At 37.1% G+C, this 26,567-nt stretch overlaps 5 protein-coding genes across 6 annotated transcripts; 2 read left to right on the top strand and 3 right to left on the bottom strand.

The window, feature by feature from the left end:
• Positions 1-8,298: 8,298 nt before the first annotated feature.
• On the top strand, positions 8,299-10,313 carry LOC112726733 (uncharacterized). Its single transcript, XM_025776245.3, has 4 exons — positions 8,299-8,875; positions 8,988-9,146; positions 9,238-9,346; positions 9,813-10,313. The coding sequence occupies exons 1-4, from the start codon at positions 8,555-8,557 to the stop codon at positions 9,992-9,994; spliced, it is 771 nt and encodes a 256-aa protein (XP_025632030.1). The 5' UTR covers positions 8,299-8,554; the 3' UTR covers positions 9,995-10,313.
• Positions 10,314-10,598: 285 nt separating this feature from the next.
• LOC112729636 (uncharacterized) lies at positions 10,599-11,012 on the bottom strand. The gene has a single exon (XM_025779803.2). The coding sequence runs from the start codon at positions 11,010-11,012 to the stop codon at positions 10,599-10,601; it is 414 nt and encodes a 137-aa protein (XP_025635588.2).
• Positions 11,013-11,261: 249 nt separating this feature from the next.
• On the bottom strand, positions 11,262-11,995 carry LOC112729635 (transcription factor DUO1-like). The gene is made up of 2 exons (XM_025779802.2): positions 11,778-11,995; positions 11,262-11,676 (listed from the first exon to the last, which is right to left on the bottom strand). Exons 1-2 carry the CDS (start codon positions 11,993-11,995, stop codon positions 11,397-11,399), a joined length of 498 nt encoding a protein of 165 aa, XP_025635587.1. The 3' UTR covers positions 11,262-11,396.
• Positions 11,996-15,133: 3,138 nt separating this feature from the next.
• On the top strand, positions 15,134-17,611 carry LOC112726731 (obtusifoliol 14-alpha demethylase). The gene is made up of 2 exons (XM_025776243.3): positions 15,134-15,785; positions 16,364-17,611. Exons 1-2 carry the CDS (start codon positions 15,321-15,323, stop codon positions 17,363-17,365), a joined length of 1,467 nt encoding a protein of 488 aa, XP_025632028.1. The 5' UTR covers positions 15,134-15,320; the 3' UTR covers positions 17,366-17,611.
• A 202-nt stretch (positions 17,612-17,813) lies between these two features.
• LOC112726732 (UPF0481 protein At3g47200) lies at positions 17,814-20,309 on the bottom strand. 2 transcript variants are annotated; one of them, XM_072210170.1, is made up of 3 exons: positions 20,251-20,309; positions 20,023-20,118; positions 17,814-19,280 (listed from the first exon to the last, which is right to left on the bottom strand). In XM_072210170.1, exon 3 carries the CDS (start codon positions 19,259-19,261, stop codon positions 17,909-17,911), a length of 1,353 nt encoding a protein of 450 aa, XP_072066271.1. In that variant the 5' UTR covers positions 19,262-19,280; positions 20,023-20,118; positions 20,251-20,309; the 3' UTR covers positions 17,814-17,908. The 2 variants fall into 2 exon arrangements, with proteins under 2 accessions (XP_072066271.1, XP_025632029.1); XM_025776244.3 differs by lacking the exon at positions 20,251-20,309 and having other exon boundaries at positions 20,023-20,162.
• Positions 20,310-26,567: the final 6,258 nt, after the last annotated feature.

Below are 26,567 nucleotides of genomic sequence, written 5' to 3'. Positions count from 1 at the left end.
TAATTTTGAATTCTGATTTTGTTGGCTGTTTATGACTTTATGCTATGCTGTTCTGTTTATGATCTTGGCTGTTCTGTTTATGATTTTATGCTAATGCTATGCTGTGTTCTGTTTATAAAGATGTTTTTTTTTTTAATTTTTAAACGTAAGACTCTATTGGAACCAATTTATGCTATGCTGTTCTGTTTAGATTGCATTGTATTCCTTCTCCAATTTTGCTGATGTGATCCATTATGAAATTAAATTTGAACCAATTGATGACTAAACATTAAAGAAAGACTAGTGAGGTGTAAAGTTTGTGCCTGCTACATAATATTGGCAATATAATATATGTTATGTTAAGTAAAGTATGTTAACTTATATTAGACTTCTTTGCTGTAAAGCCAATGAAAAAAGAAACACATAAACCAAGATAATAAAGTTGTAATATTCAAATTAAATACATATCTTCCCCGTATTCTTTGTTAACGTTATAAACCCTTCTTGAAATTATACAGCATTTGTGGAATGCATCTATGCTTTCCATCAGTTTCACTTGACAAGTCTGTTTCCTATAAGTTGAGATACTCATTCCATTCAACATTCTTTTATTTAAAATTTAGTTCTGTGTGAAATTCTTGTTTACGATGTATGTTAACATATTTATGTTTGTGTTGTTTTAACAGAGAAGATGGAGATGTTTGTTGGAAGTTGTATGCTAATAATGAAAGAATATTTGATATTAAAGACTTTATTTTATTGCTTTTTTTTAGAATGGAAGTTGTACTTTAAGATTTTATTTTAAGGACTATAATTTGCTATGTTGTATTTTCTGGACTTATAATTTTAAATAAGATATGTTTGTGTGTTTGTAATAATATTTTGTAGTTTGGTTTTTACTTTTTTTGATATTTTTTTACTATAATTTCCATATGAACGTTAAACATAGGGGGGAATGGGGCCCCACGGAAAACGAGGGGAATGGGGATGGGGACAATGATCCCTCCATGGCAAGGAACGAGGCAGGGACGAGGATTAATTCTGGGGGCGGAGACGGGGAGCAGGGAGGCATCTCCCGCTCCATTGACATCCCTAATTGTGACACATTAATAATTTTAAAAAAAGATGTTTAGATCATCTTTGTGTGAGTATTCTCTAAATATTATAGTACTAACATAATATCTCCAATGTCTAATGATAAAATAATAATATGGCTAAAACATTAAATGGGTGTTCTAACTGTATTTGGGATTGAAGTTGTTCTTTAAACTTGGATCTTTCTTGGCTTATTGTGCAAATAAGATATTTACTAAGACTTTTCTTGTAATATGAGTTTAAGAAGGGAAATAAGATTGCAGATGGAGTGGCAAAATATTCCCTGATAAGCCAATTGAAGAAAAACTGGAGATGGAAGCCCCCATGAGAGATAGCAGAATAACTGAGGAGGGAGGCTACAGACCAGAATAGCTGCTCCAATCGAAGCCATTTACTGGACGAGACTCAAAACACAGTGCATTCCAAAATTCAGAGGCAAGGGAATCTAAACTTATTAGATGTATTGATTAGTAGCATAAGTTAACAAGTTAGTTAGAAATTAAATTAGCTGTAGCAGTTAGTTAGAATAAAGACTCAATTAGTCACATGCTTGATTAATTTCATTATAGTGCATGTATATAAACCGTCAATTGAGAAGTTCAATAACAGATTCCATTTTTCCCTTTCCTCTGTTTAATATGGTATCAGAAGCTAACCCTTCTTGAAGCTTCCGTAACCGTCCTCTCTCTCTCTCTCTTCCTCTTTCTTCTCTCTGCCATTTCTGCATCTTCTTTTCTCGATCTTCTTCGCTCTTCCTCTCTTCTTGGCTCACACGATATAGATTGATGAGATCTTTCTTGTTTCATCCCTGTTCTTGAATCGAAATATCAATTTCTGATCAACGAGCCTCGAAGAGAAGACATTCATCGTGCATGTTCATGGAGCCTTCCATTTCACTGTCTTCGGCTACTTCTTCAGCTTCATCCATGACTATCGATCCATGCAATCTCTCTTCGGCTAATCAACTAAGTTTGATCTTAGTTACTCAATAACTCAGTGAGGACAACTATCATTCCTAGAGCCGCGCTATACGAAAAGCCCTCAATGCCAAGAGAAACTTTGGTTTTATCACAGGTTATATTCCTCAACCTGATCCTACCATTGAATCAGAGAAATTTGAAAACTGGCGGTGTGTCAATGATGTAGTGAGCACTTGGATTCTGAACTCTGTTTCAAAAGAGATAGCCACTTCACTGGTGTATACAAATTTGGCTGCTAAACTTTGGAATGATTTGAAAGACCGATTTCAGCATGGCAATGGCCCTCGTGTTTTCGAGTTAAAACGCAATTTGATAAATCTCTGCTAAGGCACGATGACCATCTCACAATACGTTACCAATATCAGAGTTCTTTGGGAGGAATTGAACTCCTACAAACCTGTACAATGCAACTGTGGTGATGCTCGAGCTATGCAAGAATTTTTTCAAGCAGAATACGTCCATTGCTTCTTGATGGGACTAGATGAGTCTTAATCTCAAATTTGGAGCCAAATCCTACTCATGGAACCTCTTCCTATGATTAACAAGGTTCTATCTTTGGTGACTCAAGAAGAGAAACATCGAGCATTAGGAGCTTCCTTGAATTCACTGCCACAACCTCAGGTCGCTTTCCTCGCCCGCAATCCTCATGCCACTCAGCCTAAAGGTCGTGGCCGAGGTACACTCAAGAAAGATCATCCTCTCTACTTTTATTGTGGCCTTCTTAGGCACACAATCGATAAGTGCTACAAGCTCAACGAATACCCACCAAATTTTGGCAAAGGGAGAGGCACGAGGCGATCCGTACACAATGTGTCTGTCAATTTGGAACCATCAACACTTGCCACTCCCATCCTGACTTCTGCTCAAGTTCAACAACTCTTATCCTTACTCAACCATCACCAAATTCAGAAAATTCCAACTCCTGAATTCACAGGCGTCGCAACCCCAGTAGGTATTGTTCTCAACACATCCATGTTAAGGTCAAATTTACCCAATAATGCTTGGATCTTGGATAGTGGAGCCATTATACATATTGCTTGTGATTTATCACTTTTTGAGTCCATTCATACCTCTAAGAATTTTTCAGTTTCTTTATCAAATGGTGACTTTTTTTCTGCGAATTTCATAGGGTCAGTTTTCATCAATAACAATATTACACTCCACAATGTGTTTTATGTGCTTGAATTTTGAGTCAATTTACTATCAGTGTCCCCCTTACTTTCCAATTCTTCACTCACTGTGACTATTGGATACACTCACTTCGTTATTCAGGACAACAAGTATTCGAAGAAGATTCGGAAGGGTAGCCTACAGTAGGGACTTTATATCCTGAAAGCTTGACACCCCAACCAAGTCATCATCATATAGTTCCTCAGATCCTTATGTCTTTACTCAGTCTAATCCGACCTTTCATACTAGTTTTAATCAAATAAATTTGTGCAAATCCCAATTATGGCATGCACGTTTAGGACATGCTCCTTCTAGTGTTTTACAGCATTTAGATAACATTTTGCAATTACCAAATAAGTCAGACCATCACACTTGTGAAGTTTGTCACTTAGCGAAATTCAAAAGACTTCCTTTCAAATCACATAATAACGTGTCCTCCAATGCTTTTGACCTTATACATTGTGATGTTTGGGGACCTTACCTTATCCCAACTTATAATGAAAAATGTTTCTTCTTGACAATTGTTGATGCGTCTCGTTTTTGCTGGATTTATATGCTAACTCACAAGTCTGAGGCCACAGACTGCTTAAAGAATTTTTTTGCCTTGATTGAAACTCAATTTGGCCAAAGAATTAAGTGTTTCAGGTCAGATAATGCCAAAGAACTTGCTCCCGATGCATTCCTGCAGCAACGGAGAGTCTTGTATCAATTCTCCTGTCCTTATCATCCGCAACAGAATGCCATCGTGGAACGCATGTATCAACACCTTTTGAATGTTGCAAGAGCATTACTTTTCCAATCTAAAGTGCCCATTTCCTTTTGGGGTGAATGCATCATCACTGCTGCCTTCCTTATCAACCGAACTCCCAGCAAACTTCTGCATTTCAAGTCATCATTTGAACTCCTTTTTGGCAAGACATCCAACTGTGATTCCTTGAGAAGTTTTGGATGCCTTACCTATGCAGCAACTACTCCCAATTCTAGGACTAAATTTTGCCCAAGAGCTAACCCCTCTGACTTTGTTGGCTATCCTATTGGCTATAAAGGATATAAACTTTACAACCTTCGCACCAAATAGTTCTTCATATCCAGAGACATTGTATTTCATGAAACCATCATGCCCTTTAATCAATCCCCTCATCTTCAATCCAACACAGATATGCTTCACGACTTTGCACTACCTAAACCTATTATAGATCCTACTCCATCACATTTACCACCTTCGCCTCACACCAATTCCACACCCGCACCCTATTCTCCAAGCCTTTCTTCCATCGTCACCAGCACTCAGCCTCAACCACCACCATTACGATGATCTACCCGACACACTCAGCCACCATCATATCTAAATGACTATGTGTACCATAACTCAACACCATATCCTCTCACTAACCACCTTAGTACTCACAAGCTCGGCTCCAAATATCACAATTCCATTGCTCGGTTGGACATCATTCCTGAACCTCAGTTCTATCACCAAACTGTCAAGTTTAAAGAGTGGTGGCAGGCCATGCAAGAAGAGCTAGATGCCCTCGAAGCCAATAACACTTGGGTCTTGGTTGAATTACCCAAAGTCAAATGTGCAATTGAGTGCCGATGGGTGTACAAAGCCAAATTAAAGGCTGATGGTAAAATGAAGTGCTATAAGGCACGCTTTATCGCCAAAGGCTACACTCAACAAGTCGGGATCGACTTTAGGGATACCTTTAGCTCGGTCGCAAAAATCACCACAATAAGGACTCTCTTCACCATTGCTGCTGTCAAGAATTGGAGTCTTCTCCAATTAGATATCAACAATGCGTTTCTCAACAGTGAATTATATGAAGAAGTTTACATGGAGTTACTCTTGGGCCATCCTCAACAGAAAGGGGGATTAGTTTGCAAGCTCACAAGGTCCTTGTATGGTCTAAGGCAAGCTTCACGGCAATGGTTTACCAAGTTCTGCTACACTCTCCTCAGCCACGAGTTCATATAATGCAAACAGGATTACTCTCTATTTGCTTTGGGAGAAGGTGATGCGACTACTTTCCTCATTATTTATGTGGATGATATCATCATTGCTGCCCCCAAGCAAGAGATGGTTGACAATGTTAAGCTGAAACTCCAATCAATTTTCAAGCTCAAAATCTTGGGTGACCTCAAGTTTTTTCTGGGTTTAGAACTTGCACTCTCTAAAGCTGGCATCGCGCTTACTTAGAGAAAGTATGCGTGCGTTGTCGTTATTGAAAGAGACAGGTTACTTAGGATGTAAGCCTGCCACCATGCCTATGGATACAAATTTGAAACTTCGAGCTGGTGAAGGCGATCCCGTACTTGACCCGTCCCACTATAGAAGACTGATTGAGCGCCTCATGTATTTAACTATTTCCAAACCAGACATTACCTTCGCAGAAGTGAAATTGGCCCAGTTTATGTCCGATCCGCGCTTTCCCCATTTGAATGCCGCTCATGAGGTCCTTCGTTACTTGAAAGCTGCACCAGGACAAGGGCTCCTTTTCTCCTTTAAGTCCAAATTCAATCTCACTATGTACACTGATGCGGACTGGGGTGGCTGTTTAGATACAAGGCGATCCACCATTGGGTATTACACTTTTTTGGGTGATTCTCTGATATCGTGGAAGAGCAAGAAACAAGATGTGGTTTTCAAAAGCTCGACCGAGACTGAATATCGGGTGTTGTCAAATGCTGCTTGTGCGGTCCTTTCGCTCGTTGCTTTGCTAAAATTCATGCACGTTGAGGTCCACTCAGACATGGTTTTTTGCGACAACATATCGACTATTCAGATGTCTATCAATCTATCCTTATATGAAAGGTCCAAACACATCGAAATCGACTGCCACTTTATTCGAGAGAAAGTCGCTTCTGGGATTATCAAGTTGGTGCACATTCCAAGCAAGCATCAACTTGCGGATATTCTCACCAAAGCACTCCCTGCACCTCAGTTTCAGTTTCTCATGGCCAAGTTAGGAACATACAACATGTATGCTCCAACTTGAGTGGGGATATTAGATGTACCGATCAGTAGCATAAGTTAACAAGTTAGTTAGAAATTAAATTAGCTATACCAGTTAGTTAGAATAAGGGCTTAATTAGTCACAGGCTTGTTCAATATCATTAAAGTGCATGTACATAAATCGTCAATTGAGAAGTTCAATAACAGATTCTATTTTTCCCTTTCCTCTGTTCAATAAAACTTTGCGGAATCACTGTGGAGACCTAATGCCAAATTCGGGAATTCATAACCCTCTCTCAGTCGCCAACGATGCTGATGTAACTTCGCCGGAGAGGAGAAACACCACTGTAAATAGAACCAACACACCCGGGCAAGGCAGCCAAGCAGGGAAGGAGAAATTCGACGCAGCTAGGGAGCCAACAGAAGCTTTGTTGGCGACGAAGATTACCGGCGAAGCTGTGGTGGACGGCGACTTCAACTGCGGAAATGGGCAGCAGACGTCGACGGTGGAAGTCGGTTGCAGCAGCAACGGAGATGGATTAGAAAAGAGAAGAACCGATGTTTTGAGGCAGAGGGGCTAGGGGTGAGCACGGGTCGGGTTGGTTCGGCTTTCCTTACCAATTGGATTGTAATTGGTTCGGATTTGTATTTTTTTTGTACTCGATAAAATAGAAATTCATAAAAAAAATAAAATTTTTATCTTAAAAATTCTATAAGTACAATAAAAATGTAACATTAATAAAATAATCCAAACATGTTAAATACCAAATACATTAAAAACTAAACACATTAAAATCCAAACATATTAAACACTAAAGATATTAAAATCCAAATATATTAAAAGGCATATATATTTTTAAAATTTTTATTTTTTTATTTAATTAATATATAGTCAAGTTTACGGGTTAGTTCGAGTTCCGCACTCCCAAAACCGTTACCCGAACCAATTGCTAGAGAGTCATTGGTTTGGTTCAGATTGGACCCGATGATCCGTTGATTCCATAACCAATTTAATTGGTTCGGTTTGGATTCGGACGGGTAATCGGATACCCGCGACCCGTGCTCACCCCTAAGAGCAGGGGTGCGCACGGGTCGGGTTGGTTCAAATTTAAGGTAGAATTAGAACCGAACCAATTGAATTGTAATTGGTTCGGTTTAGTTCGGATTTGTATTTTTTTGTGTATGTATCCGAACCAAACCAAACCGATTAAAAACGGATTGGTTCGATTCGGGTAATTGGGTACCCGATGAAACATAAATTCATAAAAAAAAAAAAAAATAAAAAAACGAAATTTTTATCTTAAAAATTCTGTAAGTACAATAAACATGTAACATTAATAGAAATAATCCAAACATGTTAAACACCAAATACATTAAAAACTAAACACATTAAAATCCAAACATATTAAACACTAAAGACAATAAAATCCAAACATATTAAAAGGCATATATATATATATATATATATATATATATATATATATTAAATTTTTATTTTTTTTATTTAATTAATATATGGTCGGGTCTACGGGTTGGTTCGGATTCTGCAACCCCAGAACCATTACCCGAACCAATTACTAGAAAGAGTTATTGGTTTAGTTTAGGTTGGACCCGATTACCTATTGGTTCCAGAGTCAATTTAATTGGTTCGGTTTGGATTCAGACAGATATTGGGTAACCGCTACCTCTGCTTATCCCTACCTAAGAGGGGCGGGGTGAAAGGGTGTCAATGTAGTCTCTGGCGTCGATGGCGGAGGTGACGGCTGCGCAGCTGACGGAAGCCATGGGATTGAGAGTGAGAGAGACGAAGAAAGTGCCGCGGGTGTTAGAGGATTAGGTTAGGGTCCCGGTTTTCCCGACCCGGGAGGGGTGGGGTGGGGGGGGGGGGGGGGGAAGGTTTCCTGGGTTGTTTGGCATTGGACCAAGACCAAAATGAGATCACCACTCAACTTTTGAATAAAATTCAATTCATATTAGTAATATTGATACACATATTTCTTGACATATTTAAAAAAAAATCCTATTAGCGACTTAAGAAAATAATGTTTATATTTATTTATTAATTTCTTTTTATGTTAGAAAAGATAATTTTTTTATTAATCGTTTTTAATAAAAAAAAATGGAAATACGTAAAAGGAAGATATGCATATAAAAGAAAAAGTATAGTTTGGTTACCTCTTTTAATTGGCCCCTATTTAGTGGGTTGGTTAGTTGGGTGGTACAAGGCAGAGCCCACCACCACTGTGCAGCTCAGCAGCACCATGACTACTAACCTTTTTAAGAACAAAACCTGAAAAGCCAACTCTGAAAGCATACACAACTTCCACCATTCCTGAAATCAAAAAAACCTTCTTGACTTCTTTCAATCTCTCATCAAATGGAGTCCACTCCGGAGTTTTACCAGAACGTCGTCGTAATGAGGCACGGCGACCGCATCGACAACTTCGACCATTCCTGGGTCTCCACCGCCGCCCGCCCCTGGGACCCACCGCTCGTTCAACAAGGCCGTCTTCGGGCATTCAAAACCGGTCAGATCTTTCGCAACAACCTCTCTTTCCCTCTCCACCGCGTCTTCGTCTCCCCCTTCCTCCGCTGCATTCAAACCGCCGCCGAAGTTGTCTCTGCCCTCTCCGCCGTCTCCGACTCCCCTGACGCCCTCACTGGCGACGCCCTTCCCATCGATCCTTCCAAAATCAAGGTCCCATCCCATACTCCCCTACCTTCCTTTTTAATTCAAGTCAACGTATCCATTCTTTTCTTTTCTTATGCTATGCTTGTGAACAAATCAAATCAAATAAAATCAAGTGCAGGTTTCTGTTGAATATGGATTGTGTGAAATGATGAGCAGAGAGGCTATCAGGCTTGATGTTGCTCCAAAAGATGGAAATTGGGGTTTTGATATATCCGAGCGCCAAGCCATGCTTCCACCTGGCACAGTTGATGAAAATGCAGTAAAAATCTATAAAGAGGTATACACGCTACTTCATCTTCATATTCATTTTTTTTCAGTTGCATCCATCTGATGAGAGACTCTTTTATTTATTTATTTTTCCACATCAGTTGCCCCGGTGGGAAGAGCCTGTTTTGCAAACTAAGGCAAGATATCAGCACATCGTCAAAGACCTCGCGGATAAACATCCTACCGAAAACTTGCTGCTTGTCACACATGGTATATATACAATCCTGCCATGCATATACTGTTCATATACCAAACACTCTTGACACGCATATAAAATACTTTCAATATTAATTAATAGTAGTGTTAGATGCTTCAATATTAATTAATAGTAGTGTTAGATGCAGCACATTTTGTGATTTGTAGCCATCAGTTAGTTATCATTAGTATTTTTAACGGTGTGATTTGTAGCCATCAGTTAGTTATCATTAATTAATTGTGAAGGAGAGCATTAGATGAGTTGTCATCCCATGAAGGTCATGGGTTAGTGAGTGATGTAGTTGTCAAGTTAGGTTGCGTATATTACACTTTTTGGATTTGACCTGCATTTTATGCAGGATGCTTATGTACTAGACTTTCCTTTTAACAAAATAAAGGATATGCCTGTATTATAAAGGGTGTATGCATAACGAGATTGTAGTAACAATATCATATCATTCCACTTTGTTTTTTTTGGCAGGGGAAGGAGTTGGGGTTGCTCTTTCTTCATTCAAGAAGGGTACAACAGTTTATGAAGTTGATTACTGTGGATATGTGGAACTTCGACGCCCTATTTTCAAGAAAGACCAATCATTTGTTGCTGGGGAGTTTGAAGTAACTGGCCAAACAGCTGTAAACTTCATCTCCTCCGAAATCCTTTGAGCAATCACAATCACTATCACTATCTCTTGGACTCCATTTCATGACTCCACTGTTGTGTTGTCAAATGCGAATTATTAATTCGAATTTAGTAGCAGAATTAAAGCACCATTAGATTATGCTTCCCACAATGTCGTTTGCCTTGATTGACTACTAGTAAACATTGGAGAAAAAGAAATTAGGTGGAAAAGCGATAGAAAAAAGTGGACTCCATTCTTCCATTTATTCAAAATAAGTTGAAATTTTACATTAATCTAAATCAAGCTATGGACAATATTATGTTTGATAGAATTGAATTTAATGGTGATGTATTATCGCTTCATAGAACTTGTTATTATTATTATTGTTGTTGTTTTATGCATGGTTGTGAATGATAGAACTTGTCTGTTGGGAAGGAAAGTAATTTTCAGTATGCAATCATATAAATTTGTAAATATGTTAAACTAGAGTTAGCCCATTTAACAATAGATAATAGATGTCATATTACAAGTGTAATTAGTAAGATAAGCAATGTAGATACAATTGCAATATGTCAATATCCATATTAGATATGACTTTTACCCTACAACACATCTAAACCTACAGTATATGACAATTAGCATATAAGTCAGAGCTTGGAAGGAATTGAAGGTGGATCCATATGATCAAACATGTTAACTGGGAGATCATCAAAGATGCTGTCATAGTTTTTGGAGCTACCTATGATATCCGTTGACCCAATTCTGCAACTTCCTTCTGATGGATCAAAGAAAGGGAACCCAATGGTGTGTTGTGGGGCTAGCCCAAGCTCATATGCACCAAGAGGTCCAAAGTAATCAGCAAAATTTGGATCATCAATTCTAGTCAAGAAATCTTGGTCTCCCAATGAGAATGGTGTTAGATCAGTTTGGAGTTCATCAGGAATCTGAGGGAAGGGAATTTGTTCCATCATACTACTGCTTTTATTGCTCTCCAAAAGTGCAGATTCTTCTTGCTCAGAATTAGGCAACTTGGGCTTGATAAGATCTGGTAATGCCACCATTTTAATAACCTCGGAATTGTCATTGCAGGAGAACGAGCATGGCTGATGAGGCTTTGATGATGATTCTCCCTCTGATGAAGAACTCAATTTAGGAGCCTACAACTCAAAAAAAAAAAAAAAAAAAAAATCATGTGTAACAGAATTGTATGTAAAAGTTTTCGGTTCACACTCACATACAGTGTGAGAAAGTACATAGCATACAGAATATGTAAAAAAAAAATCTAGAAAGCATGATTTTTACTCTCTAGCAAAGTTTTCAAGTGAACAAAAAAGAATATTCTAGCTACCCATTTTCCAAGTTGAAACTACTAGCTTAAATCATTAGAATCTCAATGCAAATTTTCATCAGTCATGTGTATTTCTTTGGTATTGTAATGGATGAATTTAAACGGCATGGAAACAGAAGAGAAATGTTAGAATGGTTACCTGGAAAGTGGGAAGATGATGATGAAGTTTAGGTTTGTTCCTGTGTGATTTGGAGGTGGATGTTGATGCTGATGCCTGAAGAATCCTAGCAAGCCTCTTCTGCCTACTGCTCCAGAAATTCTTGACATCATTGTCTGTTCTTCCACTCAAATAGGACGCAATCTTAGCCCATTTGTTCCCAAATTGTGCCTGCAATTCTATCACAACCCTCTCTTCCTCCGCTGTAAACTTGCACCCACTATCACAAAAAGAAATACATAGTCATTAGTTTAAGAAATCAAAGGTTATATATGATGATGGAAGAGAAAGCATGCATGCATGCAATGAATTGTAACATACTTCTTGAGGTTAGGTCGAAGCTTGTTGACCCAACGAAGGCGACAAGACTTGCCGGTTCTATGAAGAAGACCCTTGGATCGAATGGAGCTCCAGTCTCTGGGGCCATACTTGCTTACATGGTTGAGTAGCACTTCATCTTCCTCTTTCTTCCATGGCCCTTTCCTTATGTAATCTACTAATTCATCCCCTCTCTCTTTCTTTCTCTTATTCCCATGCATTTTCTTCTTCATGCAAGAACCTAAGTATATATCTAGTTATGTACCACTCTTGTACTTATTTCAATGCCCTTCAACCTACACTACTACTTCGTACACTGTTATTATATTCTCTCTGTTTTCTTCTGGCGGTTATATATGGCAGTTACCTCCGCTTTCCCCACTAACTTACCCACGTCGTTCCTATTATTTTGCTTGAATTTTGAATTGCCAAATCTACCCTTGTCGTCGCTGCTTCAATTTCTAGTAGAGCAATTTAGCACTCGTTGATTATTAGTTCAGTAAGAAAATATATGAAGGGTTATTTAGTCAATTTCAGAATAAGCTAGATATTCTAGGACAGACTAACGATATTTTTAGAGGTTAAAATGAATGAAACAATGCAAACAAAAATTGATATTAAACGTTTACATAGAATACACTAAGGATTGCTTCCTTGGCGATCAAGACGAAGAGATGTGCGACTTACACGGACATTTTTTGCATCTAAATCGCGCATTCTACCATCTTAAGATCTTATTGTTAAGTCTATGAGGTTTCATTTATCTTTGGATAAAAATAATTTCCCATTTTTTTTGCTTTAATAAAGTGTTTGTGACAATCAATTCAATTACATCATCTATAACGGTGGCAACATCTTCCTATAGCTGAGGACATTAGTGTTCTTTATACTTTATAGTATGCCATGTGCCTCCCACACAATTAATTCCAAGACTTCATAATTTACACATATTCATATGTCTGTATTTATAAAATTACAAACTAAAAACTAAAAATCAGGTATCGAATTGACGAATTATATATTTCGGTATAAAACTATAAATATACGTATTAATATATAAGTTTTTATAAAACAAAATTGATAAAATTAATATCGTTAAGCATAAAATAATGGAAGTCAACCCTAAGGAGCGAAAAAGTTGTATGTTGTTCCTCAAAAAGCGCCAAAGAGTAAACTGTAAAGCCAATTAAATTGAGAATTCCAAAGTTGCCCCGTGTACTGTACTTGATTAGTCGCACAAAGACAGATATTCTGGACATCTTATAAAACCAAACCCACAGTTTTGCTTCCAAAACCCTCTCATCCTATGAGCCCAGCTAAGCTAAGTCCACAATAACAAAATTGGCACACACTAATCTGCCACCAACAAGTAATTAATTGCAAATAGCATGCTATGCAACAGGGGAAAAAAATGTTTGTCATTTTATATGGAGAAATGTGAAATTAAATTTTATTAATTTATTTAACATTATTAGTCAATAAATTCTTATAAAATTATAAATCACGATAGATGATTATCATTGTAATTCAATATATATTTATTTATTGTAGTAATTGATAGTATAAAAATATTTGAGTGAATACCCATCCGGCCCTTGACAATTATCTCAAAAGGATAACGAGATCTCAAAAAAAAAAAAAAAATCCAATCTGGCCCCTGATTTTTTTTGGAATGGATTAGCTCCAATGCAAAAAAAAAAAAACAACATTGACTTTTTTTGGCACAGAAGCCTCATTGTTCTTTCGAGATAATTGTCAGGAACTGGGTTAAATTTTTTTTGTCAAGAACCTCGTTGTCTTTTGAAGTAATTGTCAGAAATTATTTTGGATTTTTCTCAAAAATATTTCATACACAGTAAAAATTATACACATAATAATGTTTTAACTAGACATATATACACACACCGCATTAAAATTAACTTATTCTACATCTATTTGAATGTAACATGTAAATAGAATATTGAGTATGGTGAAAAAACAATAATAAACTTATTCGAATATATTTAAATTGGTTCTTAAAAAAGTCTAAATCATATACTTTAAAATTTTTGAGAATTAATTCGGTGAGATAGTTTGATCTTTTTAACACTTACAATAAAATGTTTAGTATGTGTGCGCATTTGATAAATAATACTTTAATAAATTTTATTTGGTAAATAATTAAATTTGTCTAAAATTATTCGTTCTCTAAACGAGTTCTTAAAAAAAATTTTTAATTAAATTTATTTTTCAAAAATTTTAAATTAATCACATTAGTTCTTGTAATTTTTTTTATTGATGGTACCAAAATTTGTTAATGTAACACGATAAGTGATATTACAATACAAATAAGAGTCTTAATTAACTATGAGCATGATAAGTTTATGAAATTAGATCAAATCAAAACCTAATTGAGAGGAGAACTTAAGGCATTAAAATTTCTCCATTTGTGATTGAGTTGATCTAATTTCATATGTTAGCTACTAATTAGAACTATTAAGTGTGTGTTGTAGTCATATCAATAAATTTTGACGTCGTTAGCAACAAAAATGACAGAAGGACTAAAATGACTAACTTAAAATATTTGAAAGACGAATTTGATTAAAAAAAATCTTTTAAAGACTAATTTAAAAAATAAATAATTTTTCGAAAACCAATTTAACCATTTACTTAAATTTTATTATAAGACAATTAAAATCTCAATAAATATCATAAAATAAATTAATCTTTCTTATTGAACCATCAATTTGTCTAAAAAAAATTAAAATATTAAAAATTTATTGACAATCAAAATGTCTTATTTAAAATTTTTAAAGATTAAGTTAAGTGTTTATTCAACTTATTCAATTTAAATTTGATTAATTAAAATTTCTTTTTATTGGAAGTAAAATTCTCAACTATCCCTGCGTTGAAAACCAATAACTAATTTCTAACTTAGTTGAAATATAATTCACATTTTGATGGTTGTAAATTGACCACAAAACCTACTAGTTAGTAGTTACTCTATATACATCATTATCTAAAAATCGAAATCCTAAACATAACACTTTGGGTTAATTTTTTTTTTGTTACTCATGACATTTTTAATTCAACAAACTAAGAATTAATTTGTCATATATATATATATATATATATATAAAATAAAATTTAAATTTTCAATATTTATTTAAATAGATGAATAAACTTATCACATGTTCGTAATGTATTTTTTTTTATTAAAAATAGAGAGATTCGAACCCGCAACTTTTTAATTAAGTATGAAAAGATGATGTCATTTGAACTATAACTCATTGGCATGTTGATAATGTATTAGTTAAACAAAAATATTATAAGCACATAAAAAATTAGTCATAATGTATTCATCTATATATATATATATAGACACTCTCCATACTAAGCCAGTGGCCACAACTTCACACTTCCTTTCCTTTTATTGGACATAGATCTATCATCACTCTTACTATCTTCCCCACTCCCTAACCTACCTTCTCCTGCTTCTTCTTCTGGTTTTGCTTTCGATCCATTTCTCAGCAATTGTCGTCTTTCTCTGGATAATTCATCCAATCGATGGACATTGATGTGTCAAAGTTCTTCAACACATGCCTCCTATTCGTGGCCACCATTGTTGTGGCCAAGCTCATCTCAGCCTTCATTGTCCCTAAATCAAGAAAGCGCCTTCCCCCAATCGTGAAGGGCCTTCCATTCATCGGAGGCTTACCCCGATTCCTCAAAGGTCCAATCTTTATGCTCCGTGAAGAGTACCCTAAACTGGGTGGCGTCTTCACCCTCAAGATGTTCCACAAAAACATCACCTTTTTGATCGGTCCCGAAGTTTCTGCTCATTTCTTCAAGGCCCCAGAATCTGAACTCAGCCAGCAAGAGGTGTATCAGTTCAATGTTCCAACTTTTGGACCCGGTGTTGTCTTTGATGTTGATTACTCTGTTCGCCAGGAACAGTTCAGGTTCTTCACTGAGGCCCTTAGGGTTAACAAGCTCAAGAGCTATGTCGATCAGATGGTTACTGAAGCTCAGGTCAATGTTGATTCATGTCTAGTGTTTATTTTTGTTTGATCTAATATATTGTGTTATTTGACTCTTGATTTGTGACATTAGCAATTTGCCTGTTGGGTTTGACTTATTTTTTCCTCCTAGAGTTGAATTTGATGATCATGTTACTAAATTTAAGATTCTGCAGATCCATTTAAATTGTGCCTTTTTAGTTTGTGTTTATTTCACCTTCTGTTTTTACTTGGATATAGTGTGAATCTGCATTCAGTACTTCATTGGATTTGGTCATGAACTTTTGCATGCTGCATCTTCCAAGCTAATAAATTGCAGCTATAATTCAGCAATAACATTAGATAAGCGTTATGATATAATTGTGGGTCTATTAATAATACTGAAAACCAAAATTTGAATTGGAACCTTATTTCATTCCAGTGTTTTTAATTTGATAAGCTGGAGAGGCTTTTCAGCTCCATTTGTACTTGACATTATTTTTAATATTGTCTCATTATGTTAATAGTAAGTCTTCCCTTAAAATTTTCATCAGTATTTTACTGAATTGGCATTATGGGCTATTGGTTCTCTAACATGGACCTGATTTACAGGACTACTTCTCAAAGTGGGGAGAAAGTGGTGAGGTTGATTTGAAGTATGAGCTCGAACATTTGATCATCTTGACAGCTAGTAGGTGTCTCTTGGGACGTGAAGTTCGTGACAAGCTTTTCGACGATGTGTCTGCATTGTTCCATGACCTTGATAATGGGATGCAACCAATCAGTGTTCTCTTTCCATACCTTCCCATCCCAGCTCACCGGCGCCGTGATCAAGCACGCAAGAAGCTTGCTGAAATCTTTGCAAGAATCATAGCTTCTCGCAAAAGCACTGGTAAATCGGAGGATGACATGCTGCAGTGCTTCATCGATTCAAAATACAAAGATGGCCGCCCAACAACAGAAGCCGAAGTGACTGGACTGCTCATTGCTGCTCTTTTCGCAGGGCAGCACACTAGTTCAATTACCTCCACTTGGACTGGAGCATATCTTCTCTCTAACAGCAAGTACCTTTCAGCTGTGGTTGATGAGCAGAAGATTTTGATGGAAAAGCACGGGGATCGAGTTGATCATGATGTCTTGGCCGAAATGGATGTCCTGTATCGGTGCATCAAAGAAGCCTTGAGGCTCCACCCTCCATTGATTATGCTCTTGCGAAGCTCACACACCGATTTCAGCGTCACAACACGAGAGGGGAAAGAATATGATATTCCTAAGGGTCATATAGTTGCCACATCCCCTGCTTTTGCAAACAGGCTGCCTCACATTTTCAAAGATCCCGATACATATGATCCCGATCGATTCACTGTTGGGAGAGAAGAGGACAAGGTGGCAGGGGCTTTCTCATACATTTCTTTCGGAGGGGGCAGACATGGATGCCTTGGCGAGCCCTTTGCATATCTGCAGATAAAAGCAATATGGTCTCACTTGCTAAGGAATTTCGAGCTGGAGTTGGTGTCACCTTTCCCTGAGATTGATTGGAACGCCATGGTTGTTGGAGTGAAAGGAAAAGTGATGGTCCGCTACAAGCGGAGGGAGCTTTCTGTTAGTCACTAGGACCAAAATGTTTTGAGTGTTTTGGCATGATTTCTTCTTTAAGCAGTATTTGTTAGTCTTGCTGGTTCTTCTTCTTCTTCCTCGGCCAAATTTCACTGTTTATTTGACCGTGGATTTTTTGAGTCTTCATTTTAACACTCTGTAATTTGCCAAGTGTTTTTAACTTATTTGGTTTTAGTGAATTGTGAATTGTGAATTTGTGATAGCTCCCAATATGGCTTGTTTATAAAACTTAGCTTTGCTTGATTCATGCATCCAGCCATATCCAGTGAGGGAAAGGTTTTGATGTTGTCATGATAGGTTTTAGTGAATTACATCATAGTTTGATTTTATTACTAGCTACTTGGGTTTGTGATCATCCAAGATTATCCCTCTCCAGGTGAAAGAATAACTTTCTCACAAATGAGATTAGGACAAGACTCTTCCATTAAAATGACAAATTTCGGCATGAAAGTTAAATGCACCAGAGAATTGGCTATTTTATTAGTATATGGAAACTAGAGTTACATGTTCAACCATTAAACATACATAAAACAGAATAAACTAAAAGATTAATTGAACAACTCGACAGAAGTTGAAGATGGTGAATATTAGAACAGCTATCCCTACAATGGTAGAACTGCTTCTCCAAGGGTCCCGGAAGTACACCCACCTCAGTGTTCCCATAGTCCATTTCCAACCATTGTTGTAATGTTCGTTAAGATCTCCAATGATTTGTTGGTAACATGTTTTATTTGTCACAACATGTTTGCATAGACTATTAACCAGTGTTGCCAATTCCTTGTCACTTCCAAGTTCATGGACAATAGCTTCCTTCTCAACCATCAATTCTGCATCATCCTTGGTGTGAATAAGAGAATCAATCAGAGAAACATAGTTGCAAATGTAAGGCTCCTCAGGATAGTGACACTGCTCAAATGCTATTAGGTTCCTAAGAACACATTCTGTTGTGTGGTCTACTTTTAACTGTGGGAACTGAAATCTAGCCTTGAAACACTTGGAATATGGGAAGCAACCCAAGCAGAGAAACCAGCTGAAGAATCTCTTCTTCTCAAACTTTATGTCTAGCAAGGATCTATTATGAACCTTCTCGAAGCTTATTCCGGCTTCATTCAACTTTGTCGCGGTCCTCAGCATACATTCCTTTTGTGAGTAAGTGTGGCGACTCTTGTCATCGTTGAAACTCAGGTTCGTGGGGAGATAAGAACATCGAACCAAATCAGTGAAATGCAGCGATTTCTCCCACTTCTTCGGCTCGAACTTCCTCTCAGAAGATTTCTGATAAGGGTAATAAGATGCAAAGTACTCATGAGCAAGCCTAATGAATCTGGAATGCTCTTTGAGATTGCTTGGGACACAAGTCTCATAGAGTTTCTCCAAAACTTGAATTGGAAGCTGGTTCTGAAGCAGCAGCAAGTCCCTCTGGATGCTTTTGCTAAGACATGGTTGAGTCAATACATAATCATCTTTGTGTTTCCACCGTTTCGCTTCCCTCAGAAAGAGCTCCATGATGAAAACAGAATCCAACAGAATAATCCTCACAAATTGTTCGCTTCCAATGTGAGGGAACTTCGGCTGGTAACAACGCCTTATGATCTGCTCTTGTTGTTCAATGAAGGCCTTGAAGTCCTCTAGGACGCGTTTGTTCGATAGGCGTTCCGAGAAGAAATGAAAATATGTGTGTTTGTGGTGCTGCATTTCTTCTAGCTTGGTATTGCCATGGTGAATAGGGCCAATTGAGATCAAGAGAGGATCATAGGAATCCTCTTTCACCTTCAACAGACTCTTAGGGATCTTGTAGATACAGCACTCTGGCCATCTTATTGCAGGATCAATGTTTTCTGGAATATCAATTATTTGTTGGATAACATATTCATCAATAAATGTAGATCCCATCACACCTGCTTAGCTTTTTCTGTTGCAAATTCAGCATAGCAGATCCAATATCAGACATAACTAAGTTGTGATTATTATAGAACATTTTTTTTATAAAGTTCAAATTTTATGAAATTAAACACAAAAGAAAGGAGCCTCAAATGTTTCTATGTTGTGACATCAAGGTCAAGGATACAAACATTGAAAATAGTCTCTCCACTTGTGAAGATAAATTGTGTAAATATATACCAAATATATATTTAGAAAAAAGGCCTTTTCAAATTAAGGAAGTAAAAAGGAATTTATGGTGTGTAATGTAACTTAACTGTTAGAGTAAAAATAAAAACAGAACTTTTCAACAAGATGAAAAAAGTTGGTATATACAAAAGATTCAACCCCTCTTCCATGTAAAGACATAAAGTGTAGATACCACACACAAAATGGCTTTGCCGCTTTGTCTAAAGCCACTGTTTTTTATTATTAAATATCACTTCAAAGTTCAAACAGAACAAGGGCCAATCTAAAAGAAAGGGACAACAAATTTTATTTTATTTTATTTTTTTAAAAAAGGAACAAAAATAGATTAGCTCTAGTTCTAGTTATTAAGTAACAAATGGCAACATCATCTCAAAAGAAAAAAAAAAAAAAACAAAAACAAAAAGAAGAAAAGAAAGAGCATTCTACTAAGAACCTGAAACTAGTGAAAAAACAATATGAACTACTGCAACAATCTAAAGACAGAGAACAAGTAAAGTGCAGAATACTAGTATACTACTAAGAACCTGAAAGCAAAGGTTGTATCTTTTCACTTTCCAGAAGCAATTTCTCAATTTCTGGCTTGTGACTCTTCAAGTTCTAAGTTCTCTTATTAGCTCTTTCTGCTTTTTACAAAGACAACAACCTATATGAGTGTGCTTCATGGAAATAGCAAGTGGAAAGTAGAAAATTCAAAGAAAGACAAGACCATGATAAATGAGAAACAAATTTATAACCGATATGTCTGATTTTACTTTATCTTTTTGCTTGGTACAATTAATTGGAAGGTGGGAAGATTATTATGAACTCTTGTGAAATGGTATAATAATGTACTTGTTCTTTTCTTTTCTTTTCTTTCTTCTTTTAACCATCTTAATTCACAATCAAATATAACTTAATAACAAATGAAATTATTGAATGTAATTGAAAATATTGAGGAAACACTTTGATTTAACAAACATGTACTCTAAAATTCAATCATTAAATGAGTTAATAATTTTAAATATATATTAAACATAAATTAAATAATATTTATATTTATATATAAATATATAATAATTAATTTAAAAATTGATTTTTGGTGTTATTATTTTTTATTTAATTTGTTTAATATTATTATTAAATGGTCAAATAAATTTTTTTTTTCTTCTCTTGTTTATTAATGTTTTTTTAGCTTTTATATTGTGGTACAACAGAAGCAAGTACAGGACTTGAATTCTATGCATAATGCGATCTAGTTGTAAAGAAAAATGAAACAGTAAATTGGACCGACCGTGTCTCACTCTAACTTCATTCATATCAATGACAAAAACCAAAATAGTAAATAGATAATGATTTTCACTTTTTAATTTAGAGTTATAGAATGTATAAGTGTTTTATGTAATTGTGGTGTCAGGAGTAAAAATCGGACCGTCCAATTTTTGGGTACACAAATCGGAAGATCCGATTTGTATTTAAAAATTTTAAAAAATTTGGAGTACATAAATCGGACCCTAACAATTGATTATAGAGTAGATCATTTGAACTTTTTAATTCATAGATGTGGATCTCGGACCTATGAATGGGGATACTCCCGAAACTCACAAAGAAAAAAGGAAGTGAGTTAGATAAAAAGAGAAGAAATTTGGACATTTGATAATGCCATGTGAATCGCTAGAAACATGTGAAGTGTATGGCTAACCCAATAACGAAAGTTTCATAAGGGAACTGGAGCAGGCTACCATGAGACAAAAGATCTTCTTTTCAAAGAGATTCGATTCGGAACTATGATATGTCCAAGGTCCAATATTAAAATAATTTCAGAGGTTTTCCTTGAATTTGTCTGTGTCAACAAAAAATCGAAATGTCTCGACTTTTTTAGAATAGGTCTGAGTCAAATAGCAATGATTCGAAGCACTATACACTATTTCGAAAATCAAGGACTCAATCAATCGTATTTTCCTATTCATTGGGCCTTTCGACACAATTAAATAGAAAGCCCCAAGGGTGCCATATTCTAGGAGCCCAAACTATGTGATTGAATAAATCACATATTTTTCAAACTCCTTCCCCTTCTTCAAACTCCGATTCATATTTTTCATAGAGAAATCTCTGATCAACGATAAAACAAGATCATATTTAAGGGATTCCTTGGTTCGAACCGAAGAAGCAATGTCACTCGATCATTATCAAACTGACTGCAACTTTTTTCTGTCCGTGAGGATCCCACCAGAGCGCCTTCTACTTCTAATAGGCCATGAACTATATCAGAATCATTCTCAACGAGTCCATAAGAAGTGATCCCATTTTTTTCATCAGGTCCGGGTACAGACCAAAGGTCTTGAGCGACCGATCCGGCAGAACAACTCAAAAAATAAAGAAGTATCGTTAATTCCTTCATGCTCGTTCCAAGTTCCAAGTACCATTTGTACAAATAGAAATCCCCTCATTACAAGATTTCTTCTTCAATTAATATATGATCTATTCGAAGTTGCGACAGGTATGAGAATGATGCATAATTTTTTCCGTATCGGGGAAGTCGCGGCCGATTTACCTCATGGTTGGATAGATAAATGTTTGGATTTCTACGATTATTTTTTCATCTGCTTCTCACGTTCCATGAATAGTCGGCACATTGAAGAATATCCAGAGAGGCATTTAGGGAATCACTCCGACTCTATCTCTGTTCGTTCCCTTTGAAGAAAGGAAGGATCCGAACAAAGAATCAATCTTTCTTTTAGTTGTTGAATCTCAAGCCTATTTTTTCGAATTTATAATTTTTAAATTTAAATAAAGGCGTTTGATTATATTTTTGAAAGAGAATAAAGAAAAAAGTAAAAAAATTGCCTTCAATATTTTCATTTTTATGATCAACGATCATAAAAGGTCCCTCCTTGGGCGGATTCCTCCTTTTGCTCCTCAGCCTACGGGGTAAAGGGTAGAAGAATGCAACCTATTATCGATCTATTATGCGCCTTTGCATCTAGCATTGGGTAGAATCTGCGTATTTTGACCAATTTAAGGTGAAAAATAGAGTTGCTCCCTCGACAAAACTGGGATAAAGTTGAGCCAAAAGATCCCGATTCAAGATAAATTCATGAGAAAGTGGAATCTCCTTTGACCCGCAACAGATGGAGGAGGATTTATTCAATCACATATTTGGGCTCCTAGAATATGGCGCCTAAAACAAAATGAGAAGTAGCTAACCAATGAATGGCAAGTGCTTTTCCTTGTATGGATCCTATTTCAATGGGAACTTGATGAGTAGATCCGCCTACACGTCTTGCTTTTATTGGTATATTGGGAGCTCATTACTTCAACTGAGATAATGAAAAATCATTTCGTCTTTTTAGTTGGAATTTTAGGGGGTTCTCTAAAAAAGATAGCAAAAAAAATTATTCCTAAAGTCGAGACTAAGAGGAATGTATAAACCAATGCTTCCATAGATTTCATCCTGGTTTACAATGGAATCTGATAAGTGAGATTTCGAGTAATTTAAACGAAATTCTAGAGAACGTTTGCTATTCCGAACTCTTCTTGTCTTTCTTGAATGATAAGGAAAAAAAAATTGATTCTAACAACTGATTACAGAGTAGATCATTCGGACCTTTTAATTTATAGATGTGGATCTCGGACCTATGAATGGGATACTCTCGAAACTCACAAAGAAAAAAGGGAGTTAGACAAAAAGAGTAACCCAAACAAGATGTCCAAATAAGAACATCTATGCCCAGACGGACATAAACAGTCACCTCCGATTTGTATACCCCAAATTTTTTTTTATTTTTTAAATACAAATCGGAGGGTCCAATTACCTTTGTCAAAATTTAAATTTTCTCTCCCATACTAATCGGACTGTCCGATTAGTAAGCTTAATTTTTTTTTACAAAGAAATTGAATGATCCAATTTCTTCGTCCCTTATTTCAGAAAAAACTATCTCACATTCATATCTAGCACCCACATTTTTCATAACCATGCACAACACACACATACTTCTCATATAAAAAAAAATGAACCTAATGATTTTAGCTAGTGATGCATACATACTTTAAAGTAATCCTAAAAATAAAAAATATATTGAATATCAACGTCGTCTTTTTGTTACATTTACTATTAACATTTTAATGGTTTCATAAATTTTTAGATATTTTTCTTGCATTAAAAAATATTATATAATTAGTAAATATTATTATTTTTTACTAATATTTAATCAATAATAATTTATATTTATATTTATAAAAATTTAAAAAAATTATATTTGTACCTATATAATTTATATTTATATTTTAAAAATTTATACATATAAATTAATAAAATATATTTGTTAAAAATAATTTAATATATATTAATTAAATAATAACTAAAATTACTAAAATTTACTGCTCCTAAGAATTTCTTCTAAAAGATATTAAATTTGTTTATTTAAGTACTAATTTTTACACGTAATTCATTGATTGATACTTACTTGAAAAGAAGAGAGAAAGGGCAGTTATATAAAAGGCGTTTTGTGAGAGACAAAAGAAGTCATATAGTAAATGAATAATGCATGTACAATAGTATGTAAATAGCGGTGGGAATTAATTGCTGTTTTGGTTTTTATTATATAAACGCTGCTACCAAACGAAAATGATGAGTGGCTATAGACCATAGTCCCCACCATATGAATAGTGAGGCATCATGCTTTTCATTATTGAGCCTCTCCAACGGTTGAAGAAAGTACATTGTCTAAATGGTAATAATATTAATATATGCAAATTATCAAAACAAGATGGTATTAACGTGTATACTTTCCTTTTCGATTACTAGTTTACTAGCTACTACTATATGTCACTATAGCGTTATTAATCTTCTAGAAGTGATGAATAATAAAAAATATTTGGGACCAACTTCAATAAAATATTTTTAACTGAAAATACGGGTATGAAAGAATGAAACTACTCTAAAATTAAAAGACAAAGCGAAAAATGTTTTTTTTTTCCTTATGTACATTTTAAGAACATTAAGACAAAAATAGAAGAGAAATATAATTTTTAATGCACTCTGTTTTATATATAATCTCAAAGCCGAATTTTTTTTTTTAAGAATATAGCACGTCAAAATAAAATATTCATTAAAAATTTTAAGAATATATTATGGTCTGGCCCAAACATCACGCGGGTCGACCCGACCCATACTCCACCCGATTCGAACGGTCGGGTGCGAGGCGCTCAACCACCGATCCGGACACACGTTCTTGACAGCTCTTTACTACAGCTGTATGAGGAAATTTCGAAGAAGGTGGGTCTGCCCTTGCGGGACCCACCTCTGACACGGTATATATGGGGAGGGTCCTACCCCTCTTCCAAGGTACGTCACATACCATTCCTCCCACTATTCGCCTGCACATCTGACTAACTAGAGCGTGGGAGTGTCTTTGCAGGTGACACCCCCCTCTCCACACGAAGAACTCGGGACGTCGGCTACTCCTCCTCCAACCCCGCAACCTGGAATCAGGCAATACCCCATATCACCAACCGAAGTACCACCCCGAACCGTCCGGTACCCGAGCTACCGAACATTGGCGCCGTCTGTGGGAATTTCGCCTGAATGGACGTCGTACTGGGTCCCGGAGAACCAGGCCACGGGGCCGAGCACAGAGGGGAAGCCTCGGTAGCTTCCTCCCGGGAGCGCACGAGGTCCCCTCCACGACGAACCGAGCCGTCTTCACGATCTCAAGAAAGACGCCCCTTTGGGGGAACAGGTAGCAACAACGCCAGAATAATGCAGGAACTGCGTCACAGGATGCAGAACCTGGAGCGCCAGCTGGCAGATCAGGAACATCATCAACGAACTCCCGAACCGAGCTACTCCCGTTCTCCTCCGAAAAGTCACTCCCGGCGAACGCCTAGCCCACGATCTGAATCCGAGAGCGCCCGGGAGGAAGAAGGACGCCCAAGAATACGCCGCGACCCCGTGATATACACCCGGCCGGAAAGGAGACGTGCCACAGAGCGAGACCGGGAAGACAGCGGGGGAAGGCCGAGGAGAACGCGGCGACCCGTGATAATGGGTGCAACCCTATTTCATCGTTCCATCCTCGAGGTCCGTCTACCAAAGCACTTTGATAAGCCGACGGACATGAGGTACGACGGAACCTAAGACCCGCAGGAGCACCTTACAGCCTTCGAGGCCAGGATGAATCAGGAGGGAGTGGGAGACGAAGTGAGGTGCCGCGCTTTCCCGGTCACCCTGGCGGGACCTGCAATACGGTGGTTTAACAGCCTCCCGCAGGGTTCGGTGGCCCGCTTTTCGGACATTAGCCGCGCTTTCCTAGCCCAATTTACTACCAGAATCACAAAGGCAAAGCACCCGATCAATTTGCTCAGGGTGACCCAGAGGTCCGGCGAGCCGACCAGAAAATATCTAGACCGGTTCAACGACGAGTGCTTGGAGATTGACGGGCTAACTGATTCGGTAGCTAGTCTATGTTTGACGAATGGACTTCTGAATGAGGACTTCAGAAAGCATCTCACCACGAAGCCAGTGTGGACGATGCAGGAGATCCAAAGCGTAGCCAGGGAATACATCAACGATGAAGAAGTCAGTCAAGTCGTGGCTGCCAACCAGCGGCAGCCCTCCTACAATCAACCTCGACAGCACGGTGGTGGAGAAAGGCAGAAGGAGCACGCCAGAGACGACGGTCCGGGCAAGACGTCCAGACCGTTCCCTCGAGTCGGGAAGTTCACCAATTATACCCTCTCTCCGTCCCCATCATAGAAGTTTATCAGCAGATAGCCGAGAAGAGAATCTTGTCGAAGCCCCGACCTCTAAAGGACCGAACCGGGGGGAACAAAAGCCTCTATTGTGATTATCATAAGGGCTATGGACACAAGACACAAGATTGTTTCGACCTGAAGGATGCGCTAGAGCAAGCGATCCGGGACGGAAAACTGGCCGAATTCTCCCATCTCATCAGGGAGTGGAGAAGATGAGATCGTGATCGCGAGGGAGAGGACAAGACCCGCGCAGTAAAGCGACGTCATGAGCCAGAGGACAGCGAGCACGGCCTTACCATAGTGAACGTCGTAACAGTAAGAGACGCAGCTCCAAGGT

Source organism: Arachis hypogaea, chromosome 12 (assembly GCF_003086295.3).
Source record: "Arachis hypogaea cultivar Tifrunner chromosome 12, arahy.Tifrunner.gnm2.J5K5, whole genome shotgun sequence".
NCBI classification, from domain to species: domain Eukaryota; kingdom Viridiplantae; phylum Streptophyta; class Magnoliopsida; order Fabales; family Fabaceae; genus Arachis; species Arachis hypogaea.
The sequence above is the reverse complement of the archived record's forward strand: the minus strand, read 5'-3'. Positions and strand labels throughout refer to the sequence as shown.